This window comes from Dermacentor albipictus, chromosome 2, assembly GCF_038994185.2.
Source record: "Dermacentor albipictus isolate Rhodes 1998 colony chromosome 2, USDA_Dalb.pri_finalv2, whole genome shotgun sequence".
NCBI lineage: Eukaryota > Metazoa > Arthropoda > Arachnida > Ixodida > Ixodidae > Dermacentor > Dermacentor albipictus.
Genome location: NC_091822.1, coordinates 122,222,176 through 122,243,438, shown reverse-complemented (window position 1 = coordinate 122,243,438; position 21,263 = coordinate 122,222,176). Strand labels below are relative to the sequence as shown.

Here is a 21,263-nt window from a genome sequence, read left to right as displayed (position 1 = left end):
AAAACCGAAAATGTACGCTTTCTCCAGCGCATTCGCTGTCATGTGACTATACCTTTGAGTCAATCCTGCATGGTCTTCTTTTTCAATGTAAATAATATATGTAAATCTATGCTTTTGCGTGTGTTGCACTTACTGGAAATTTGCGCAATGCAACAACTAAGGAGAACTTCGATTTTCTGTTGTAGCGTCATGTTTCCAAATCTCCAACTGATATTACAGGTGCGTTCTGCCTTTCACAAGTGGTTGAGACTTACGTGCCCGCGTGCAAAACTAATCACAAGCAGAACCCAGCGGTTCTTCTCCGGAGGCGTAGCGGGTACAGAAAGCTAGAAATACATGGCAGGACTACGCTCTTTAACTAAACATGAGAGAAACACATGAAAGTACACGAAAACAAATCATGCATTCGTATCCTCTTTGGTATTCTGTGGAGTCGTTGAAGGAACCTTTGCGCCTTCGAATTCAGTCGCTCACTCGAAGGGCAAGTGTATAGGGATTTTAAATAAAAGTTACAGTGATAGCGTGCCTCAGAAATCTGGCCAACGTTTCGATAGGGGGACCTATCTTCGTCAAAGGCAGCCTCACGCTCCTCGGCAGTTGAGATTTAACAGCTTGGCAGAGTGACATCATGCGTGGTCGTTGCCAGCGGTGGCTAGCTGTAAAAGAAGATACTAAAAAGAAATAAAGAAAAAGATTATGTGGTTTAACGTGCAAAACCACGATCTGATTATGAGGCACACCGTATTGGGGAACTCCGGAAAGTTGGATCACCTGGGGTTCTTTGACGTGCACCGAAATCTAAGTCACGGGTGTTTTCGCATTTCGCCCCCATTGTAATGGTGCCGCCGTGGCCGGAATTCAATCCCGCGACTATCGCGTTTGGCAGCCCAACACCATAGCCACTGAGCAAGCACAGTGGGTTAATGACATTTTTAGTGGCGACCTACATTCACTTGCAGAACCAGGCGGCCCGTTAAGCACGTGATTACATGACACCTAGCACTGCTGCTTGTGGGTTTCTGTAAAATTTACACCGGAGTCACCGTTTGAATAAAGGCACTCATACTACCACGACCAACTGCTGTAAACATAAGGCCTCAGATTTCATTATGCTTTATAATAGTAATATTTAGGACTAGGTTCCGCTATTCGAGGATTACACTAACGTTACTCGAGGCTAATAATGTCACTCCGACCTACCAAAGTGTGAAAATTTGCACCCTTTTAAAAGCTACTGCACCTAATGTTTAGCTGTGAGTGTACAGAAAATTTCGCAAGTTAGTTTTTTTTTATGTTCGCATCTCGCTGTAGTGCGACAAAAACGTGTACAAAGAGCCCTTATTTTTGCGCAGCTGTCGTCGGTCTTCTTCATGAAGGCGGTCACCATCCTGGCCATTTTCATCTCAGTCCACACTACCGGGAACTACTACTTCAGCTTCAGCACGTTCCCGCAGTGGGCCAACAAAACGCTCATGGTGCTTAACAGCACAACGGACACCCCAATCTAGAGTTGGGACAAAATTTGGATGGAATATATAGCGAATGAACAAAGCCGATCGACAGGCAGTTTGTCGCTGAAATAAATACGCGTATAATCATAGGAGCATAGTTTAAAATTTCGTGCATTGCATCCAGTGTGCTGTCATGGTGGCCAAGGGGCTTTGTTGGTCAGAACGATGTATCGGGCTCGGTTCGCATCCGTGGTTGTCAGATTCCGAAAAGGTTGGAATGCGAAAACGCTTGTGCACTCGAAAATCGCGTTAGCAGCGCGTTGTAGCACAGATGGTCTTAATTGTGATCCCATCACTACGGCCTTCTTAGTAGTCCAACAATTGATTTTGGAATGAAGTGGTTGGTCCATCGGTATAACGTAGTTCGTCTGTCACAATGGTAGAATAACGGTTGCTTTGTTTCGGAAATGAAGGGAATATAGTGAAAGTTGACTTCCAGCAAAGAGATGCGTGGAAACGGAACGCTTATGTTGACAAATGTTGAAAATGATGGGTGCGACTCAAGCCATGCTACGAACAACCACGTTGAACTTGTCTTTGAGTTAGTATGCTGATTTTAACAATTACAGTTATACCTGAAGCACGATAATGTAGCTTTTCTGATAACCTCTTCATTCATTGACTCTCTGTGGCATGCAAAAATTCAGTTGTGTGCGTCTCTAAAGCTGTCCGTGTGGAAGGATACACGCTAGCTCCGACGTTGCGATTGATAAAGGGATCTTTTCGGTTATGGACGACATTAAATTCTTAATTAGTCCAGACAGGTAAATTCAGACAGGTTTCTGTAAATCTGTTTAGCTTGCTGTTCTGTTGTATTAGACATTTTCGCAAAACTACAGGTTACTCTGTTAACCTCTATACTTACATTTTTTTTCTGTTCATCTCAACTTGTTCATCCCAACGTGGACCGTAAAAGCTGCCATAAATATGGGAAAATCTTGACGATGGGAAGCCATTTAAGGACAGAAGAGATAGTCACAAAGTAGCAGCGCAGAGTAGAATTGTGGCACGTATTGTGGTGTACCTTGGGATGTAGTGATGTGAGAGCGGATATGTCTGACATGGTGACATGGACGAGATATAGCGAAGTAACTCGTGAATTTCTGCTCCGCAGCACTCATTAAAGCGGGCTTCGTTGAAACGATGCAAATTTTTCGCAGTTTTTATTTCCTGCAAGGAAGACATTTTAAATGGAAGAGAATTCACGCTCACTCTGTAGCCGAAATACCTTGCGCTAAAGACAAATCCTAAACATGGAGCGGCATTGTTAGCACGAGAGAGCAGACTGAATTATTGCTCAACAAGGTGCGATGTGCTACAATGCAAAATGTCATCGAAGCACTGAGAGCAAAAAAAAAAAAAGGACAACGAACTCATGGGAGCTTGCAGCATCTAAACCCAACTTTAAGTGAAGCTATTTCTTTCTAGCCCTAACAAGTATTTCAGCTGCCTCTAATTAAATAAAAAACGTGGCCCTTACGCTACCTTGCCAGCATGTAGCGATTTGGAGCACTTAAGAAATTTGTCTAAAAAGGCGGTAATTCATCTACACACAATTTCGTGACATTGTTGATCAAGTTGCCACGCCGCATCAAGCCTTGTAAGTTTGGGGCATGGCACACGCGCACGCCGGTCTTGGATTGCCTCGGGCACTGCCAGTGGTTGCGACTGGCGATGCACATTGGGAAACACCGAGACCAACCCGGAGTACTTATTTTTTCACGTTTTTTAATCTGTGAAATGTATTCCTGCACGTATTCGCAGCGCAGAAATTCGAATCTTTAGCTCTGCCACAATCTTTACCAAGCGTTGAACATGAAAAGCTGCACAAGGAATATCAGTGTTGCCTTCATGGAAGCTACATGTTAGTGCTTCAGAACAAGCAACGGTGTTCGATGACGTCCCGAAATTGATAAACGTTGCCGTAAGGTAAGGTGTCGCCGTAGGGTTTTGCGGGCAGGTAATAACTGTGGCAATAATAGCGGCGAAGATTTCGCGAACTACGCCAGTAAAAGATTCACGGCTATCTAGGAAGCACTGGATGCGAAAGATCGATGTGGACACGCACGGCTCGTTCTTCTAATGTCTATTTGTGTTTTTTTTTTCTCAATGCGAGACATTTTATAGGGTGCTCGCAGGAAAGTGACGCAAAGTCATTTTAAATTTTTGGATTCACCTAGAAAATTAACCACAACCCCAACTACACCTAATAATGCTGATAGTACGGAAAATTGTGAGGATATATGCAGTATTAAAATAATGATCTGAAGAGAGTGAAGCAGTAAACTAACTAATGAGTTGTAAAATAGCCAATCTGTATTATCTATGTAGCAAGGGTTCAATTATGGTGAGTCGCGTCACCATACAATAATTTGATGGTCCTGAGTCTTCTGGGCACGAAGGTCCCATCGGCCGCAACTGAGTCCGAAGCTCCGCCCCCTTCAAGCGCCCCCTTCCAGATAATTATCAGTCACTTGAGCGAATTGCTCAAGGTCCTGGGCTACGTTTCACTCATAAATTACGCACAGGACTACCGAAAGTTTTCTCGTGAGGCAAGTTTGCAGAAATAACGTCAACAGAGCTTCCGGACATTGTTAGATCATTATCGCCGCCTGGCCCAGGTACTGATAGAATTACGACAGAAGTATTAAAATTTGCGTTTGATTATCTGCATGCGGATCTAATAAATGTAATAAATGTTTCTATAAAAATTACTGGGTTTCAAGAGAATGGAGGGTAGCTAAAGTTATTCCACTGTTGAAGAAAGAAAGCAGCTGGATTTGACCTAGACAACATAAGACCGATTTCTCTTACTTCAGATGTAAAATAAATAGGAAGGATTCTTCGTGGCCGCGTAACAAATTTTATGAGGATGAAACACTCCTCAGTCCATTCCAGACGTATTTCGTCTCGGACATTCTATATGATGCTGTCCATGTAGACCTCGAGAGCCGCATTAAACTTCACCAGAACAGCAGCTTGGGCTTGTTGGTTTTCCATCCTGGTGTTAACAGTGCAAAACGTAGGCGGGACACGAGACGAGAAGACGACACCACAAGGTTGTTGAAAGTCAGCGCTTGTGGTGTCGCCTTCTCGTCTCGTGTTCCATCTACGTCTTGCGCTGTTAACACCAGGGGCGCATCAAACTTGCTCGCCGCAAACGAGAGTAGGCAGTTTTTGAGGCGCCAGATGTAGCAATGGCGTACAGTTCTGTATAAAACATTATTATATTCAATAAGCTCCAGTCTACGAGCTTCCAAAGGTAAAAACGACTTGCATGTGTGAATGTATGAGATAGAGCGTGTTACCTTTATCAACGCGGTCTTTCGAGGTTTAAATATAAGCAGACAAAAGGTGCACCACAGGTTGCCGCTCTCTCTCCTATTTTTATTCCGTGTGGTGGTTCGAAACCAAAGACCGAGTGACCAGTTATGGCGAAGTTAATAAGTGTTACCGCTTAGCTCGACGCACAATGCCGCCTCCCCACGCGGCACTCAGTCGTGAGGACGCCGGCAGCCTAAGGCAGATCCAGACCGGGTCACTCTTTACCCCGGCAGTACTACACGTGCTTTACCCAGAACTCTACCCGAGTGGTGAGTGCGGTGTTTGTGCAGTGGGTCCGGCGGACCAATGGCACATCATGTGGGAGTGTGCCAGGTTCCCGACCGAAGCTACCTCCAGGTCATACCCGCCCGATCTTCGAAGGGCAGTGCAGTTTATAGACAGGGACAGTCAACGATGGCCCGTCCAGCAGGTCAGGGGCGCGCTCGAAGCCCCACAAGCCCCACGACCCACCACAAACGGGCCGAACTGGGGTAGTGCAGAATAGGGCATAACCCCGGTTATTCACTATCGGTTATTGCACTAACGTCAACACCATGTAAGATTCTTGAACACGTTGTCTCCAAACACATCAGAGAATTTCTGACGCGCGAAAATTTCTTCAGTGAGTCTCAGCATGGTTTTCGTAGCGGCCTCTCGACAGTGACCCAACTTGTGGAAACAGTGCATTTCATCTGTGAAGTGCTAGATCGAAGAGGGCAAGTAGATATCATTTATCTAGACTTTAGAAAGGCATTCGATACGGTTAGTCACACGAAATTATTATTGAAGTTAAGAGTCGTGTTAGGTAACTCCAAAGTCGTCCAATGGATCGAAGCTTTCCTAAAGAATCGCCGACAGTTCGTTAGTGTTAAAGACAGCCAGTCTACAATATGTGAGGTCGTCTCCGGAGTGCCGCAGGGCTCTGTGCTGGGACCCCTGCTATTCCTAATATATATCAATGATCTGATAGCAGACCCATCGATACAAGTCAAATTATTTGCAGATGATTGCGTTATTTTCACTGAAGTAACCTCCGCACATGACCAACTTAAACTTAATTCTTACTTATATCAAATACATGAATGGTGTAGAAAATGGCAAATGTCACTGAACTTGGATAAAACTGTATGCATGACAATATCGCACAAACACGCCCCATTACAGTTCAACTACTCCCTATCGGGTACCCCACTAACTCGAGTGACAGAATACAAGTACTTGGGTGTAACTTTGACTGCAAATATGAGTTGGACTACCCACATTGACAATATAGTAGGCAAGGCAAATCAAAGATTAGGATTTATTCGGCGGACTTTCAAACAAGCATCCGCAGAATCCAAGCTTATTGTATATAAAATGCTAGTGCGTCCTATAATGGAATATGCATGTGAAGTCTGGGATCCTTACGACCAAAAGAACACACTAAAATTAGAAGGTGTGCAACGGCGTGCCTTGCGCTTCATTTTTTCCAAATATCGAAGACGAGACTCGGTGTCACCGCTTTATGAAAAGGCAAACCTTCCATTGCTTAAAATGCGAAGGAAACACAAAAGGCTGAGCCTTTTTTACAGCATTATGAATCAGATGGTGCTGGTAAACAAGGAACGCTACATAACGGAGACAACGTCACGGGTAGTGAGGAATAAACATTCAAAGCACGTGAAAGAAGATAGATTTTCTAAGGATTGTTTTAAATATTCGTTCTTTTTGCAAACTGCGAGAGAATGGAATAAACTGCCGGAGAGAATGATAAGCGCGAGAGACTGCGAGCAGTTTCGGTCCCAACTTCAAGAATACTCTTCCTAGTTTGCTGGTGATTTCAGTTTTTGTTACCCTATAGTGCTGTACTAAGTACCACAAGCTGCTGCACTAAGGGTCACGAATTGTTCTTAATATTGTTTGTGTATACCTGATCATATGCACTGCTGTGTGTTTAGTGTTTGTTGTTGTACAGTATGTAATACGTTATTGTACTCATTCCTATCTTGGCCCTGTAAAGGGCTGATAGTATGTTCAAATAAATAAAAAAAAAATAAAAAAACACTTGGCTAACGTCACGACGCGTTAAACCGTTGGTTGCTGCCGTTTAAAGAAGAGTTATTTCTATCCTATCCTTCTTAACATTTTGCTAAGTACAATTCCTTTGGCTTGGGTAAACCTTTCACTGGTCGATCTGGAGCGGCCGACGAAATCATCGAGCAAGCGCTCAGGTTTCACAAATCCGAATCGGCCAGCGGAGTGCAAAAACGCTCCGCGAGGGATGACACAAGAAGACTGCGCACACTTGAAAACCAGTTCCGGAAAGCCTGCCCGACTTCCGCCCTGTACGTTTCCACGGCAACCAATGTCGCCGTCCCCCGTGCGTAATGTGACTGCGGCAGCCGCAGAGTCCGTCATTTCCATGTGGCGCCTGCATGAACAACGTGCGTAGAAGGCTTCGTACAGAACCTGCGTCACCTCGTAATCGCTGTCGTGCGAGCTCTCATCGCTAAACACGAACTCTGCAGCAGCACCGAACGCAGCCATTTTGCGAAGTTGTGCGTATCGACAGGTTACCAATTTCGCTTAAAGACTGAAGTGACGGGAGCTATTTGCGCCCGAATCCGTGCCTCGGTGGCGGAGCAAGTGAGAGCGATGTGGCGTGGAGCCAGTTGATTCGATACGACCAGCGGGAAGCGCGAACCCGCTCAAGATAGACCAGTGAAATTTGGATTCGTTGCCACGGAGCAAGAAATCCTGCTACGAATCGACCAGTGAAAAATGCCATTAGAGAGGCTTGAGATCGGATGAGTTATGCATGTCGTTAAATGTTATTAAAAGTGCTGTAGTAGTCTTTCCGTTGACTGCACAGGTGCATATGTCACTCCAACACGGCCAGGAAATCATTCCTCAATCTCGCGCTCTGGCGCAGTCAGATTGAATATATTGTAACGGAGAGCTAAGGGAATTCAGATAAAACTATTTATTGTGGGTGAACTTGTGCCCTGGCGGTAAATAAAAAGCACTGCCACGTTCTAAACTGAACATCATTTTTTTTCTTTATTTCCAGCTTGGCTACAAGCCTCAAAAGTGTTTGTGATCATAGATCACACTCGTTTTATATGTGTCAAAGTATCAAGCATTGACACCACAGCTTCATCACAGTCATTCATCTTGTACACGTCACGTACCTTCTCAACCATTTCCACAAAATATTCATACACAGTTCGGTCTTTAACATCGCAATGTCTTTATGCCAACAGACTACGCCATACTGCGTGCAGTCCAAGTAAAACGGTAACATCTATCTGTTCAAAATCGCGTTCAGGGGGTAAAAAACGAATGCCATGTGGATTGAGGGGTAGGTCTATCTTTAACGTTCTCTGTAATATATCCCAAAAGAATATGGCATTATTACAATCGATGAAAACATGCTCAATCGTCTCAGCTTTGTTGCACAAAAAGCATCTGCTTCCCCATGGCACATAAATCCCTCTTTCCTCTAGCCAAGTTTTAACAGGCAAGGTTCCCGTGTGAAGCTTGAAGAAGAATGTTTTAACGTTCGCCGGTATCCACATATTTTTAACCCTTTTAAGTACGTCTTGCCCAGGCCCTTCTTGAAAAATTAACCAATACAATGGAACAGGGAACACACTTTCAATGAGATCCTTTATAAGACGCTTTCTTTTTACATTGGAGAGGTACTCAAGGGAAAATCTCGCCCTAAGAAAACGATAGGACGTTACAACTGCACGCAAGAACCTTGAAATTGTGTAGTGAGGGCCAATGGCTGAAGAAACAAAAAAATCAGGCATAGAAACTGTTAACATGGTTTGAACATCAGGAAGGCCTTCTTCTTCTCTCTCGAGCGTCGCTTCACCTCGTCTTCTTCTTGTAGACGCCGACAACGGCCACCTGCGATGCGAGTGCGTGCGGCGAAAACACGTGCCATTATTTCGTCGTCTTTTCCTCCTATACGCTGTTGTCGTCTTGAGGGGGCGCACGAACCTTCGCGCGTTGTTTGAATGTTTCTGCCTTGTGTCAATATTACAACAGCAAAGGCTGAACGTGCCGTAGCTGTGATCGGCTGCTCTGTCCCCGCCACTCTGGACTTCTCAGGAACACTTTACCGATTATATGTAACATGTATGTTCGGCCCATTTTAACGCAACAGCGTTAAGGAGCCCGTGCCGCAGGAAGTCTGGCGACGGCGTCCCGAGTCGGCATCCGGAGTTAGACGTTGCCTCAACTACGGCTCTAGTTGCGGCGAAAATATTTTCGAACCACATATACCTAGGCCTTCAATGTAACGCAAGAACATGGCTAAACTTATTGGATTTCTAAAGATAAAATACGCAGAAAAGTCGTAAGCTACGGCCTGCACGCAACCTATAGACATCATAACTCTCGGATTGTAATTTGAATATACCAGAAAACATAATTCTGTTACGCTAAAACTCAAGGTATACCCTTTCAAACACACAAACCACCCGCCCCATTCACACAGTGGCCGCGGCGACCGCCATTTTGGGCGCGTCGGCGCGATGGGTGTCTTGGGGGGCCATGGAGCGGCGCGCCCGGTTCCTTCTAAAAGCTCCAGCTGGTACTCGCCTCCGCCGCATCGCGACCCACGCAAGAGGCCGTGCTTCTGCCACAAAGCTCGCCTTCGTGCATGGCGTTCACGACCAGCGTTTCCCGGTAAACATTACGGTTACATACCCTACAGTTACCGGGAAGCGTATGAATGTAGCAAATGTAAAATGTAAATGTATGAATGTAAGCGTAGCAAATGCAAAAAAGCTACCGGGAACCGTAAGAAGCAGTTGGGGTTCTTTTAATGCTATCCCGCTCCACTCTTAAAAGCGAAGCTTAAGCGTCCTCCAAATTATTAGAATCCGGCTGCATATTATTTTGCGGTGGTCCCTGCTATAGAACTAAACCAGTCATTTCTTTTAGAAAGAGAAGCTCTACGCTTATTCATCGGGCTCATATACCTTCAATAGATTACAGATTCCGCGTGATTACGGTTCAGAGATTTTTAACAATTTATTATTTTAAAAGAGACGTGCACAATATATATTTATCACTGAAATGTCCCCGTTTTTTTATGAATTGTTGTCACGATTACACAGCCCGAAGTTAAAATTTGTGCAAGCAAAGTTACACCAACTGAGTGTGTCGATACACCAAGATTTTCAATTGTATGATGCATTACCAGATCTCAACATTACTGTCGGGGGCATACTTTGAAATCTCTCAAAATATTGCCTATCAGGCATTTAATTAATATACTACAAGACCAGCTAAGCCATCAAGCTAGTGACAATGTAATAGCTACTGACGTTTATCTGTGCAATTATCTGTGTGAAGGCAAGAGTGTGGATCGTCTCTGTACGTCAAGTTTACTCGCTCTGATACCGGGGCATCGTGAGTTGCACTTGAATAATGTGGCTGATCCACTCGCACGAGGATCCCTCAATGGTCCTATCATATGTTATGACGACATTAGCTCATGTAACCGCGGCTAAGTACAGAAATTTGTCTATTTCGCAAAATTCCGCAAAATACATTCCAACATCGTCTTTTGAATTCCACCACATTTGCCTTCCGTGTAATGATAATTGGGGTCCTTCAAGACATTTGGAAGTTTCAGGTACAAAATTCAGATGCCGTATTTCGCCTCTAAATTATTGCTTACATGGGTCTGGCATCCCTGTGTTCCGGCCTATGTGTTATTTTTGCAATACACCTGAATCTATGGAGAATTTTGCTTTCGTTCTACCGATTTTTAAGAGAACGAAAACCCTTAGACATTTGATTTCGATAACTTGTGCTATCGCTAACCTCGCCAACCATTCCTTTCCTTGGGCCGTCTTCACTGGTATTTAGCCACAGGGATGCTTTTCTCACAGTTCACAATTTTATAAAGACACAAAAAGAGTACCTTGCTGAATTTCAAAAAAAAAATATCAGTTATTCTTCTTTCACGTCTTTATGGTAGGATATTTTATATTAAAATACTTAACAGTATTTTTTTATTTCTAAATTATATTTCTTCAACCCACGCTAGTTTTTGTTTTACTTATAATAAACACACTCGAAACCCCTTGCTTCTTGATAAGTTCCCCGTAGTGGGTATGAGCCAGTATTTGGAGACACGACAAGAGACCACAACAGCAGCAACAGCAGCAGCAGCAACAATTCCGCTAATGGTAAGTGGCACTAAATCCCGTTCGGAAGGGTTGGCCTGGCGTGCTCACCACATGGTTCCCAGTGTGAACAAGGGAGAATGGCTCATCATTCCTCTCTTTAAATAAGTCACCATTTCTATTCCTACCCAATGAGAAATTTCTCCGCCACGTAAGACAAAGGATGGCTCATACCCCGTAAGGGAGCAAAAAATGCAATGGCTCACATCCACAAAACGCAGTATCTCCAAGCGCCCAGCGGCATGAAGCGAACAGTGCATACATTACATTAAATCACTCACCTGTATAATACAAGCCATTGTCAACATCCCTGTGTTAAGGTCTATGGCACGCCATTTTCATCGCTTTACCCTACATCTTGTGTTTTCAATGCGTAGACCAAACCGCATTGCCCTTCCGCGCTAGACTATCAAGGGTACAGCAATAGCAACACAAAATTGCTTGACCAAAACTGAGAAGTTTGTCCGGCATGAACACTACAGGAAACGACCCATGCGCAGCCTCAAGGAGACACAACGGCCCGTGTTCACAAGACTACTTAATGCACTGTTCGCCCAGTGGGTTCATATTCGTAAGCTGCCCCAAGATGTCAATGACGGTGCACATTTCACTGGAAGGAACAAATAAGTGAGCGCTCGATGCACTGGCGTGCTTCTCAGAAATTCAGAGATCGAACGCTTCCAGGAAGTATTAAAACAGATATGTTTTGGCATGCTCCGTAAGATAATCCAGGGTTATTCTCCTTTTGTGCATTTTAGAGCAGACCAGGGTTTCTAGTGGCTTGCTGGTAGGTTTCTCGCCGAGCAGATTGGGCTCATGCCGGATGTGGGGTAACATTAAAATGAACCTTTCCTAGACATGATGTACTCAGAAACGTGGGGGCTACATTGATTACAGAACTGTAGTCAAAGGTGTTGACTGGGCTGTAGTGGGGGGGTGGGTGCGATCCACATGCCAGTACCTGACATTTGTCCTATCAAAGCATTTACAGTGGTTTGTAATGCGAGCTGATTTTGCCGACATTTCAGAACTGATATTTAGGGTAATCATATCGCATTATATTCGATCAGGCGTAACATGTGGACATAACTTCTTTGAGTTTTTCCACAGGGTTTGGCGCCTCCCGAAGAAGTGTAGCGGGAGTTCTCCCACACAGCTCTAGAATGAAGGAAGAACACATGAACATCTGCAGAACAAAGAAAATTTACAAAGTACAACCCGGCGGATAGACTCAGTGGGGGCACTTAGCTGTCGCGTAGGGGACATTGTTGGGACGACTGATTGATCACGTGTTTGTTAGCGGTGTTGAAGTGCTGAATATGAATTGCTGTGGTTGGTCATACGCTTTCACATTTGTTTGCACATACCCACCTTTTTATAACGCTTTCTTCATCCTCAAAGAACAGCGCACTAGCCTGCAAGTCATCGCTGCATCCATTTCGCATTTATGTTTGCATTCCAGCAGAAGGTGTACCAAATTCATGAATTATCCAAAAATACAACCTCATGCATCATGTGCCGCTTCGCAAATCATTTAGTTAAAGTGATTGTGGAAAGCTTCGCTAAACGTGGGCTAGAAAAAGTCCGTTGCATTTGTAGTGATCTTTCTTTAGATTTAAATGCAAGTATCACGTATGTTTAAATGGAAGTCTACAGGGAAATACTATATATATTAAATTGCAAGCTATAATTATACAGGCGATTAACGGTTCAGCACTGGAATAGTCGATGTTAGTTGAACATTTACTCCATTTAAAAGTAAGAAGTTCGTTGTAGCAATGTTTTTATAAGGTCTTGGTTGGCTTTCTTTCAATATTCGTCCTAAAACATACTTAATGTCAGAGATGGTGGAAGTTTCTGAGAAATATAACATGTCTGTGACCTAATCGATGCCTCTAAATTTTGCCTTCATTGAAAATTTATCTCTGCTATTCCGCAGTAATATTATTTCGCACAAAGAACATTTCAAACTTTAGCAGGCCGCAGACCACAAGTTTAGTCTAAAGTTTTTCCCCTCTCGCGTTCAGTTTATTTCCACATGCAACAAGAAAAAAATAGTTCTGTACCAATAAATGATGAGGTTCGTAGCCCTTAATAGAGCGCAACAATTCTCCCTAACCAATCTTACTGTATAAGTCGCTTGAAATTCATAAAACAGATTATCGCATTTAAAGTCGAAAGGCATCTCGCAAAATAAATGTTATGCTTTATTTTTGCAGGCTTCCGTGGTCCTTCGATTTGTTCGCTTGATCGTCAGCACATGTAAGTACAACATCGGCGCTCTTTGTGCCCTCACTAGTAATTACAATGAGCACATCCCTGGTAAACTATTCTTAAGCTAGCTTTTTAACCACTAAGCATCCTTAGACATGCGCCCATCAACGTCCGCAATCACAAAAAAAAAGAGTTCTTGCACATAACGATTCGGAAGAGGAGATACGAACCAAACGTGATGGCGGACGTAATACCAGCGAAGGCGACAGGCCAAAGACAAAGCGAACTTACGATCGAGCGGTTTTGTGAATTCGGTGTCGCTCTGCTTAAAACAATTTATTTTTCTTGTTCCTATTAACGCGTCCGTTGGCGGTGGAACAGGAGCCAAAATTTTTTAGTAGAGTTTTAGCAACGCGATCAGAAACATGGGGAGCAATATTTTCCAGAGTAGTTTTTATTACTTACTGAGGTGCTCGAGGGAGACAGTGAGAAATAAATAAAAAAAAAACGTTTTGATGATAACAAGAGTGGTTAGATTAGCCAGAGGCTAGACATACTACCCAAGGCTGTAATTGGGGATAACGGTTGAAGTAAACTAACAGAGCACACGTGGTCACAAAGACAGGCGAACGAAATGCACTTGAACACAGATAGTTTGTATAGACAAGCTAACTTGGGTTCTATATCCAGTCCGATTACAGCAAGCACTTTAGTAAAGCACTAAGTAGCCCCAGGACAGCTGTTGCCCAGCCGTTTAGGTATTGCGATAAAGGAGGGAGGGGGGGAATAGTTCGTTCATTTGTTTAATTTCGGCATGAAATATTTGGCAAAGCACTGTGCAGATTCAATCATTACATTTTGGGGTTTAGTCACCTTGTGTACTGGTGTAAAAAAAAAGCATTTCTTGAGAGCCATAAACTTGTAACATTAAGAAATATTTCTATTCATTTCGTAATTTCCGATGCATAAAAAGCTTGAGATATGTTTCACGGTGTCACCACTTCATATGTAGGCAGTATTGCGTCTCGTCTAAAGACTTGCTTTCTTTCACTTCAATATGCGTATCACTGGCAACATATTACAAAAGATACCGTAAATTTGTGACTTAATATTTCTGTTTCAGTGCAACACATTTAACATGCCATGATATATTAGAAATTTCAATGTATGGAGACAACAAAGCTTTCAAAGGCAGCATCCTGAAGTTTAGAATAATTAATGTACTATACCCAAGTATTCTAGGAGTGATTCGACGCTGACTGAAGCGCCATGCCGGCGGATTCCGTTAACGCTCATGCCGGGTTTCACATACTAGTGAATAATTGTACGAGGCTCTGTTCTCTCAGGAACAGAGCACTGTCCACAAAGTCGTGGCGAATAGCCTAGCGATGCGGTTTATTCGCAGAACATCCCCTGAGAACTCGGGACTGTCCACATTATCAGGCGAGGTACAATAGTGCTTGCAAGACTGGTGAAATGAAACACATTCGTTGATGACGCTTAGGATGAATAGAACGCGCAACGCAGGCAAAGACGAGAGGTTGAAAGTCGACCCGGAGTAGTGCTAGTCTCTGTCTCTAGACCTCTCGTACATGACTGCGTTGGGCATTCGATCCTTCCTGAGCAATACTGGCACACTGTGGTGGGCCGTAGTGAAATAGATTCCTAGGCATACTCGTGGCTAGTGTAGCCACACAGTCTGTAGTACATATAGTTATCGCAAAATATAACTGAAAAAAAAAACAAAAACACAAAACAACAAATTGATATCTTTACTACAAAAAATATTTTCTTAATACAAAGCTTAATTAATTTCGTAATCATCACTTCATGGTCCTTTCTTTTTTGTTTCCGATCAATGGCAGAGGGATGTTTTTACTTAGATAGAAAAACTAGTCCATGTAATGCTAAGTGAAATTTCAGACCTGAGTACTCTTCACGAATTCATATTCGTTCGCTTTTCTTTTGCTATCCTGAATAAAAAATTCCGTCCAGCTTCACTATCTATCTACGTGTACGCGGACTAATCTTATATGAGCGAGCCAATTAATCTTAATTGCTAGAAGCGTTGCAGTGGCTCATCGGGCCAGTAATGCCGCTAAGAACATGGCAATATACACTGGTACATTTGATGTCAAAATTTTCCGCGTAGTGCCGGATGTCTTGCCGCGTCTGGTATGTTGTGTGTAAAACCGTAGCACAGCATTTATGTCGTGACATTCTGACAATTTCAGTAAATGGAAATGTCAAGCTTACTTTCACAAACCCATCAACTATGAAGCACTTTCTTTCTGTAAAGTGATTGGAAATGTCATTAGCAGAAAATTTTAGCGAAACTAAGGAAAAAAAGAAACAAGACACAGAAGAGAACAAAAAAGATGTGCCATTGAAATGGCCATTTACTTCCCTGTATTTTCCTGAAAAATGAATTACAGTATAGAGAGCAAAGTTGCTGTTTTTGCAGTGCTTGGTGTTTATGTTCGCAACAAGGCCCAGCGCGAACTTGGGTCGGTCCCTACATGCAGCTACAAGCACGCCGCTTTGGCCTCGTGGCATCTCTAATTTCTTTTTTTCACGAGCCAGTACCAAGGTTTCCTCATACTTACGCGGCGGGCTAGATATTTACACCCTTTTTAATTGACGGTTGTAGAGCAGCGTATGTGCGGTGAAATGAACAAAGGTGTGTCAAATTAACACGTGAGTTACACAATAGTCCAGCACTGTGCTCTCGCAATTTTTGCCAATTGTTGTATAGTCTTCTAGAACATGAGTCTTCAGTTTTGTGGCCTGCCTGAGCGTCTCATGCGTAATATCTCGAGTTACAGGGCGCGGCCACTGGAGGTTGTGTGTGGCCACTTAGGCTCAGGAGCTTGCGCCCTGTCATCTAATAATACTATTTCATTCCGATGTTATTGCGAGCTCCTGACGTCAACCTTACGTAACCACCGACGAAAGCGTCGGGCGGTGACACGTATCATTCTTCGAAAGACCTACTGAAATACTCTCATCATCTATAAGTAACTTTTGTTTGCCTTCAAAGTGAACAACATTGCTTTCATGACGAGCTTCTTTGTTTATCGGTTTGACTGACGGGAGGCGAGGAGCCCGCTGAAGTGGGGAGCGTTCCGGTGAGGCCTAGGTAGCGTTGTGAATCTTGGTAACCGAGGGAGCCTAGTGGTGCCGGCTTCTACGATTGGAGGGCTTACTTTTGCTCAGCAGGCGATGGCTAATCGCAAACCGACGTGAGGCGTAACAGAAGACTAGAAACGCCGCTTAAACGAATTATCATAAAAGTGCCGGTAGACCGATGTCGTATACGTACGCAAAGGGCTCGATGGCGCTATGCTGCGACCACAAAAATTCTGCATTATATGCAATGAAAAAGAAAGATACCAGGCGGTATTTACCTTTGAATAGCCAGTGCCAGAGGTATCGGTGGGCAACCACCTTCCGTTTCTTTTGGAACGGATAAATTTCCGGTTATTCAGAAAACAATTCACCGACAATTACGATACTGCCAAACGCGAAATTTGAGCTGACCTTCATACGCGTCTTTATTTCGCCATATGTTGGTTGGCTCGGACAATCTGTCTCGTGCGCCATCTTGTAAACAGAGCCAAGTGTGGCGCGGCTGCCTCGCTAATCGGGAGATCGCCAGAGATGACGCGTGTGTGACGCGGGGGCGTGATTTACAGCCGCCGCCGCATACGGACTTCCGCTCATGCAGCGCTTTGTTTCCATATATGGTATCGGCGGACGCGCTCGCCGCATGATTCATCGATGACAGACGCGACGCGCCCATATCCGGCGCCATCTCGTAGCTATTTTCGCCGCAGAACACGTCTTGCGCTGCCCTACGCTCTTCTTCTCACGGTGTCCCCATACTTTCGTCTTCCGCTTTCCAACTCATGGTTCCGCTGCACCTTCCTCCTCAGCTTTCCTCCACTCGCTCTCTTAGCTATCGCTGTCTTTCATCCCCCGCTTCGCTTCTCGTTCGCTCGTTCATCCTCCGCTGTGCTCGTTCGGTTGGTTGCGTAGAGGGGCGCTGCCGTCGGCGCTCAACGCAGGAACGCGAGCCAATATGAGCTGCGCTCTAAAATGTCAGATCTTCTTCGGCATGCTGATGCATGTTTATTGCGTACAAGTAACTTCGGCTGGGTGAACTTTGTAGGTTGTTTGACGTCGCGTGACCAACAAGAGAAGTAGGCACAGCCCGAAAAGTTTTCACCAGTGGTGGAGGGTTAAGAGCAAGAATGGCGTGAAATTGGAAATAATTGTTTATGTGAAAGCATTATATGCCAGCTTATACAAAAGCCCGGCGTTGTAATCGGTGGTGTGCCCGAAAGATGGAACCAAAAATGACCGATGGGAACAAATAAGAACACTCAAAACAAATACTCGGATTGACGTCGAATTTCTCAGGGATGTTTCTGGATGCAAAGTAAATAATGCCTATTAAAATTATATTAGGGAACTTTGGTCTGGTTAGGAATCCAACGCGGACCTGCGGGGGGCTAGACGAGCACAATTCTCCGAAGCCACGGTGGCTCCACTGTTCTGGCTGTCTAAACGTGTGGTCCATTGGGTGCGTCATTGGACACATGGCGGCGCAGCCAATTGGTAGGAGGTGGCGCCACGTCATGAGTGTATAAAATGAGCGTGTAAAATGAAAAGCATTAATGTCCAGTTGAACGTCGCTGAGGGGTTCTTCGAATTATTTTGGCCTTACCGAGGCCTAAAACGCAAGCGAGAACGCGCGCAGAGGAGGAACGCGGAGAAAAAGAACATTTCACAAAAGGAATTATAATGATTTCACATTCCCACACGTAAGCAGTCTTAAGTGTCCTTGCTGAATTTTCATTTTTCCCTTGTCCCTCCTAATCATCCATCAACAGTGTGTTCAGTCCATGTCAGATGGGTAGTTTTTGTAGTTTTCGTAACGCCTCTTGGCAGAAAGGCGAAGTGGGCGTGGTGCAATAATTTTTGACATATCGAGGACAGCTAATGGCAGCAAAGAAATAGGACCTGATTTTAATATTTTTGCGCTATGGCGCCTCTGGGCACTTAGGGCAAGTTCTTTGGTCAAAAATTGTAGATTCTTACGCCGAGCTGAAAGCAGTTGTCAAAGGCAACAAAACCACCTAAAAAAAGAACTTCATGCAACGAGTAAAAGTTACAAAGCCCTATTTCCATATCACGATGATGCGGAACTTCTGCGAGTGAACGTATGGCCGTGTCGTGCAACTGCCACTTTTAGATACTTCCATATTTTCTACACGGAATGTTACGCTACCTGCTCCTGTCAATCTCTCTGACGTTGGGTGAAATTGTGACATTTTTTTCTTTTCTCTACCAACATGAAAGGCAATGATGCACTCGATTATTTACCAATCAACGTGGGTGCCTAAGTTGTGTATTTTTTTACCCTTGGTTCAGAATTTTTATTTTCCAAGCTCAACAATATCAGTGCAGCACAGCGGTGGTATACTATGCTTTTTTAAACTTTATTCGCAGATGCCGAAGAGCGCGCCGTTCATCAGGCGCGGCTGCTTCTGAACCACCTGGGGTTCGACCCAGTTGGGATCAGGGCTGGGTCCGTAGCGGCGGGGGTCCAGGTCCACTACCCGGAACGGGTCGCAAACAGCAGCATCTTTAGCACGCTTCATCGGTGGGGCCGAAACGGCGTGCCTTTCTGGGCGGAGATGGTGATAATGTCGACGACCGCGGTAGTCGTCGGGGCCCTCTTCCGCATCACAGTGGGAATTTCCGGTGCTGAACCGACAATCTTCGCATGGAACGCACCAACAGCCACCAACCACCACTGACCAGAAAGCCGCACTGCGTCCTTATTCTGCTGCACATCCCGCCGGCAACAGCTCGAAATAAGCAAATCAACTGGACTTGCCATGCATTGGTCTATTGGAGCGGGTCTCAAAAATTTCCACACGTAGAACAGGGTTCAGAGGATGGCCACTCTCGGAGACACTGGATTGAATTCCTTTGCTATAATAAGATCTCGCTTCCCTACCGTAAAGACAATTCTCTCTTCTTGGATTCAAATCGGCAACATCAGTCCTTCAAGAACACTTAGGAGATAAGGGGACATAATAGGCTTAAATTCAGTCCATCTGCAACCAATATTGAATGGCGAGTCGATACGCATAAAGTTACAATGCGTATTCTTGCGTACAATGCGTATAAAGTTACAATGCGCATTCAAAGCATGTTCAGAGCATTACCAGCTGCTATAGCGCCGAAGAATCGCTAATGCACGCGAGTAGTTTACTTATATACGACTGAAAACGTTGAAATAAAAATGTAATGTGTTGTATTGTTCTCGCTAACATATATCGAAACAGGAAATATTGTAAAACAATTTTATGACACCTTCTTTAGCAATGAACAGGATGGTAAACGAGTGTCGCTACGGCTAGTTGATTGAAGGGTATAGGTTTTTGGGCTCACAATAAGGCAAGGCGATTCACTTGATATACAAAACTAAACGGCACGTTCTGAGGAGAACCATAGATTGGCGCCATATGGAAGCACATGTGCTTCAGCAATTTCCAAAAGGCACAGATCTACTTCTACAGATTGGTAGACCACACGTATGAGCCAATCTCGGGCCTAAAGATATAATTAGTCGCGATGGTTAAACGTCATATCCGACCCACTAATCCGCCGCAACCCAAAATACAGCTGCGCACTTACACATATATCATCCACCATATAACAGTGTTCTCACTCTCCCGCCGGTGCTCGCGTCGCTATTGGTCCACAACGTTCCAGCAGCTTCTCTCCGACGCGGCGCCGTCGGCCACGAGGGAATGTGGAGACGCATTCACTTAACACTGTAAGGCTACACGCTGTCCGCCCGGCCCGCGAGTCGATTTCTCTCCGTCGTTGTGGAGGCTTCAATACGCTGCACGCCGGCGAGTTTACTCGAGCCGCGTAGGCTTTTTCATATGTGGGCCTATTTTTCGTTACAAGCGGGGACCATAAGAGGCTGTTAACATGATAAAAATCAACTTGTTTACCACGACTTATGATGGTTCTATCAGGATGCGCAGAGCGTGTACGGACGTTGCCGCCTCATTTTCTCTCGGCAGCGTCTCCCGTTTTTCTCAACAGTGCTTCGAGCGAATGACGTTCCCTCTTCAGTCCCCTAGACTGCTCTAGTCGAAATCTCGGTTCCCGGAACCGGTTCGGAACGGTTCCTTCGATTCGTTCCGGTTCGGGTTCAATTCCAAAATCGCGAAAAAAAAAATACGGGTTTTATTCGGTTCCGGTTCCGGGCCAAAAATTCGGTTTCGGTTCCGGTTTTCGGTTCGGTTCCCATTCCGGCTCGACATGTCTGGCCGATCCGGCGGCTCGTGCAGCCGAGCTAGTTCGCGAAGCGTAGCCAAAGCGGGAGCGTTACGATGCCGCGGACGGGCGAGATCGCCAGCTTGGACGTCGGGCCGAGGATCCGGTGGTTCGAGCCCCCGAAGCAAAGCAGCGACGACGTCCACATAAACGCTGGGCCAACCCAAGTCAGCTTCCCTGCTTTACAATCTTTGCGGGGCGGACGGGCGGTGTTTTTTACCAACCTGCTGTTTTATTATGCAATGAAGCACAAAAATGACTGGAACGCCCCTGTATATTTCGTCGCGCACTTTGGCAATGAATATCTCAAAACGAATCAAATCCTGAGCGCCTTTTGTCAGTCGAAGCGCCTTTTGTACCCCTGACAAAAATGCAAAGGAGAAACGGCATTAAAATAGAATTGCTACAATGTTTCAGGTGTGCGGGTTTTTTGTTCCGTCGTGTCCATGTATACTAGTTGCCTTACGCTGAAGGACTGTGAGATATCGCATATACCGGGAGTACAAAGCCCAACCCTGATCGCCTCCATGGCGCCACGATATCAACCATTGGCACATTCTTTTCCTTTTTTATGTTTGGTGTTGTTGTTGCTAATGCTTCTTAATCTGTACGTTACACGAGTAAAAGAGAAGGAATGTCCGATATTTTGTTTAACACCTGC

General features: G+C 44.7%; 1 protein-coding gene across 9 annotated transcripts in view; it reads left to right on the top strand.

Moving 5' to 3' along the window:
* LOC135910755 (sodium-dependent low-affinity dicarboxylate transporter 1-like) overlaps nt 1-19,271 on the top strand; it is a 61,476-nt gene extending 42,205 nt beyond the window's left edge. For 8 of the 9 annotated variants that reach the window (XM_065442843.1, XM_065442840.1, XM_070533935.1 and 5 more), the window contains 2 exons: nt 13,243-13,285; nt 18,752-19,271. In XM_065442843.1, coding sequence (XP_065298915.1) covers nt 13,243-13,285; nt 18,752-19,062 — 354 coding nt within the window. In that variant the 3' untranslated portion in view covers nt 19,063-19,271. Of the gene's footprint in view, nt 1-1,352; nt 4,232-13,242; nt 13,286-18,751 lie in introns of those variants that run through there. The other variant, XM_070533933.1, reaches the window with a different exon arrangement.
* The last annotated feature ends 1,992 nt before the right edge of the window (nt 19,272-21,263 follow it).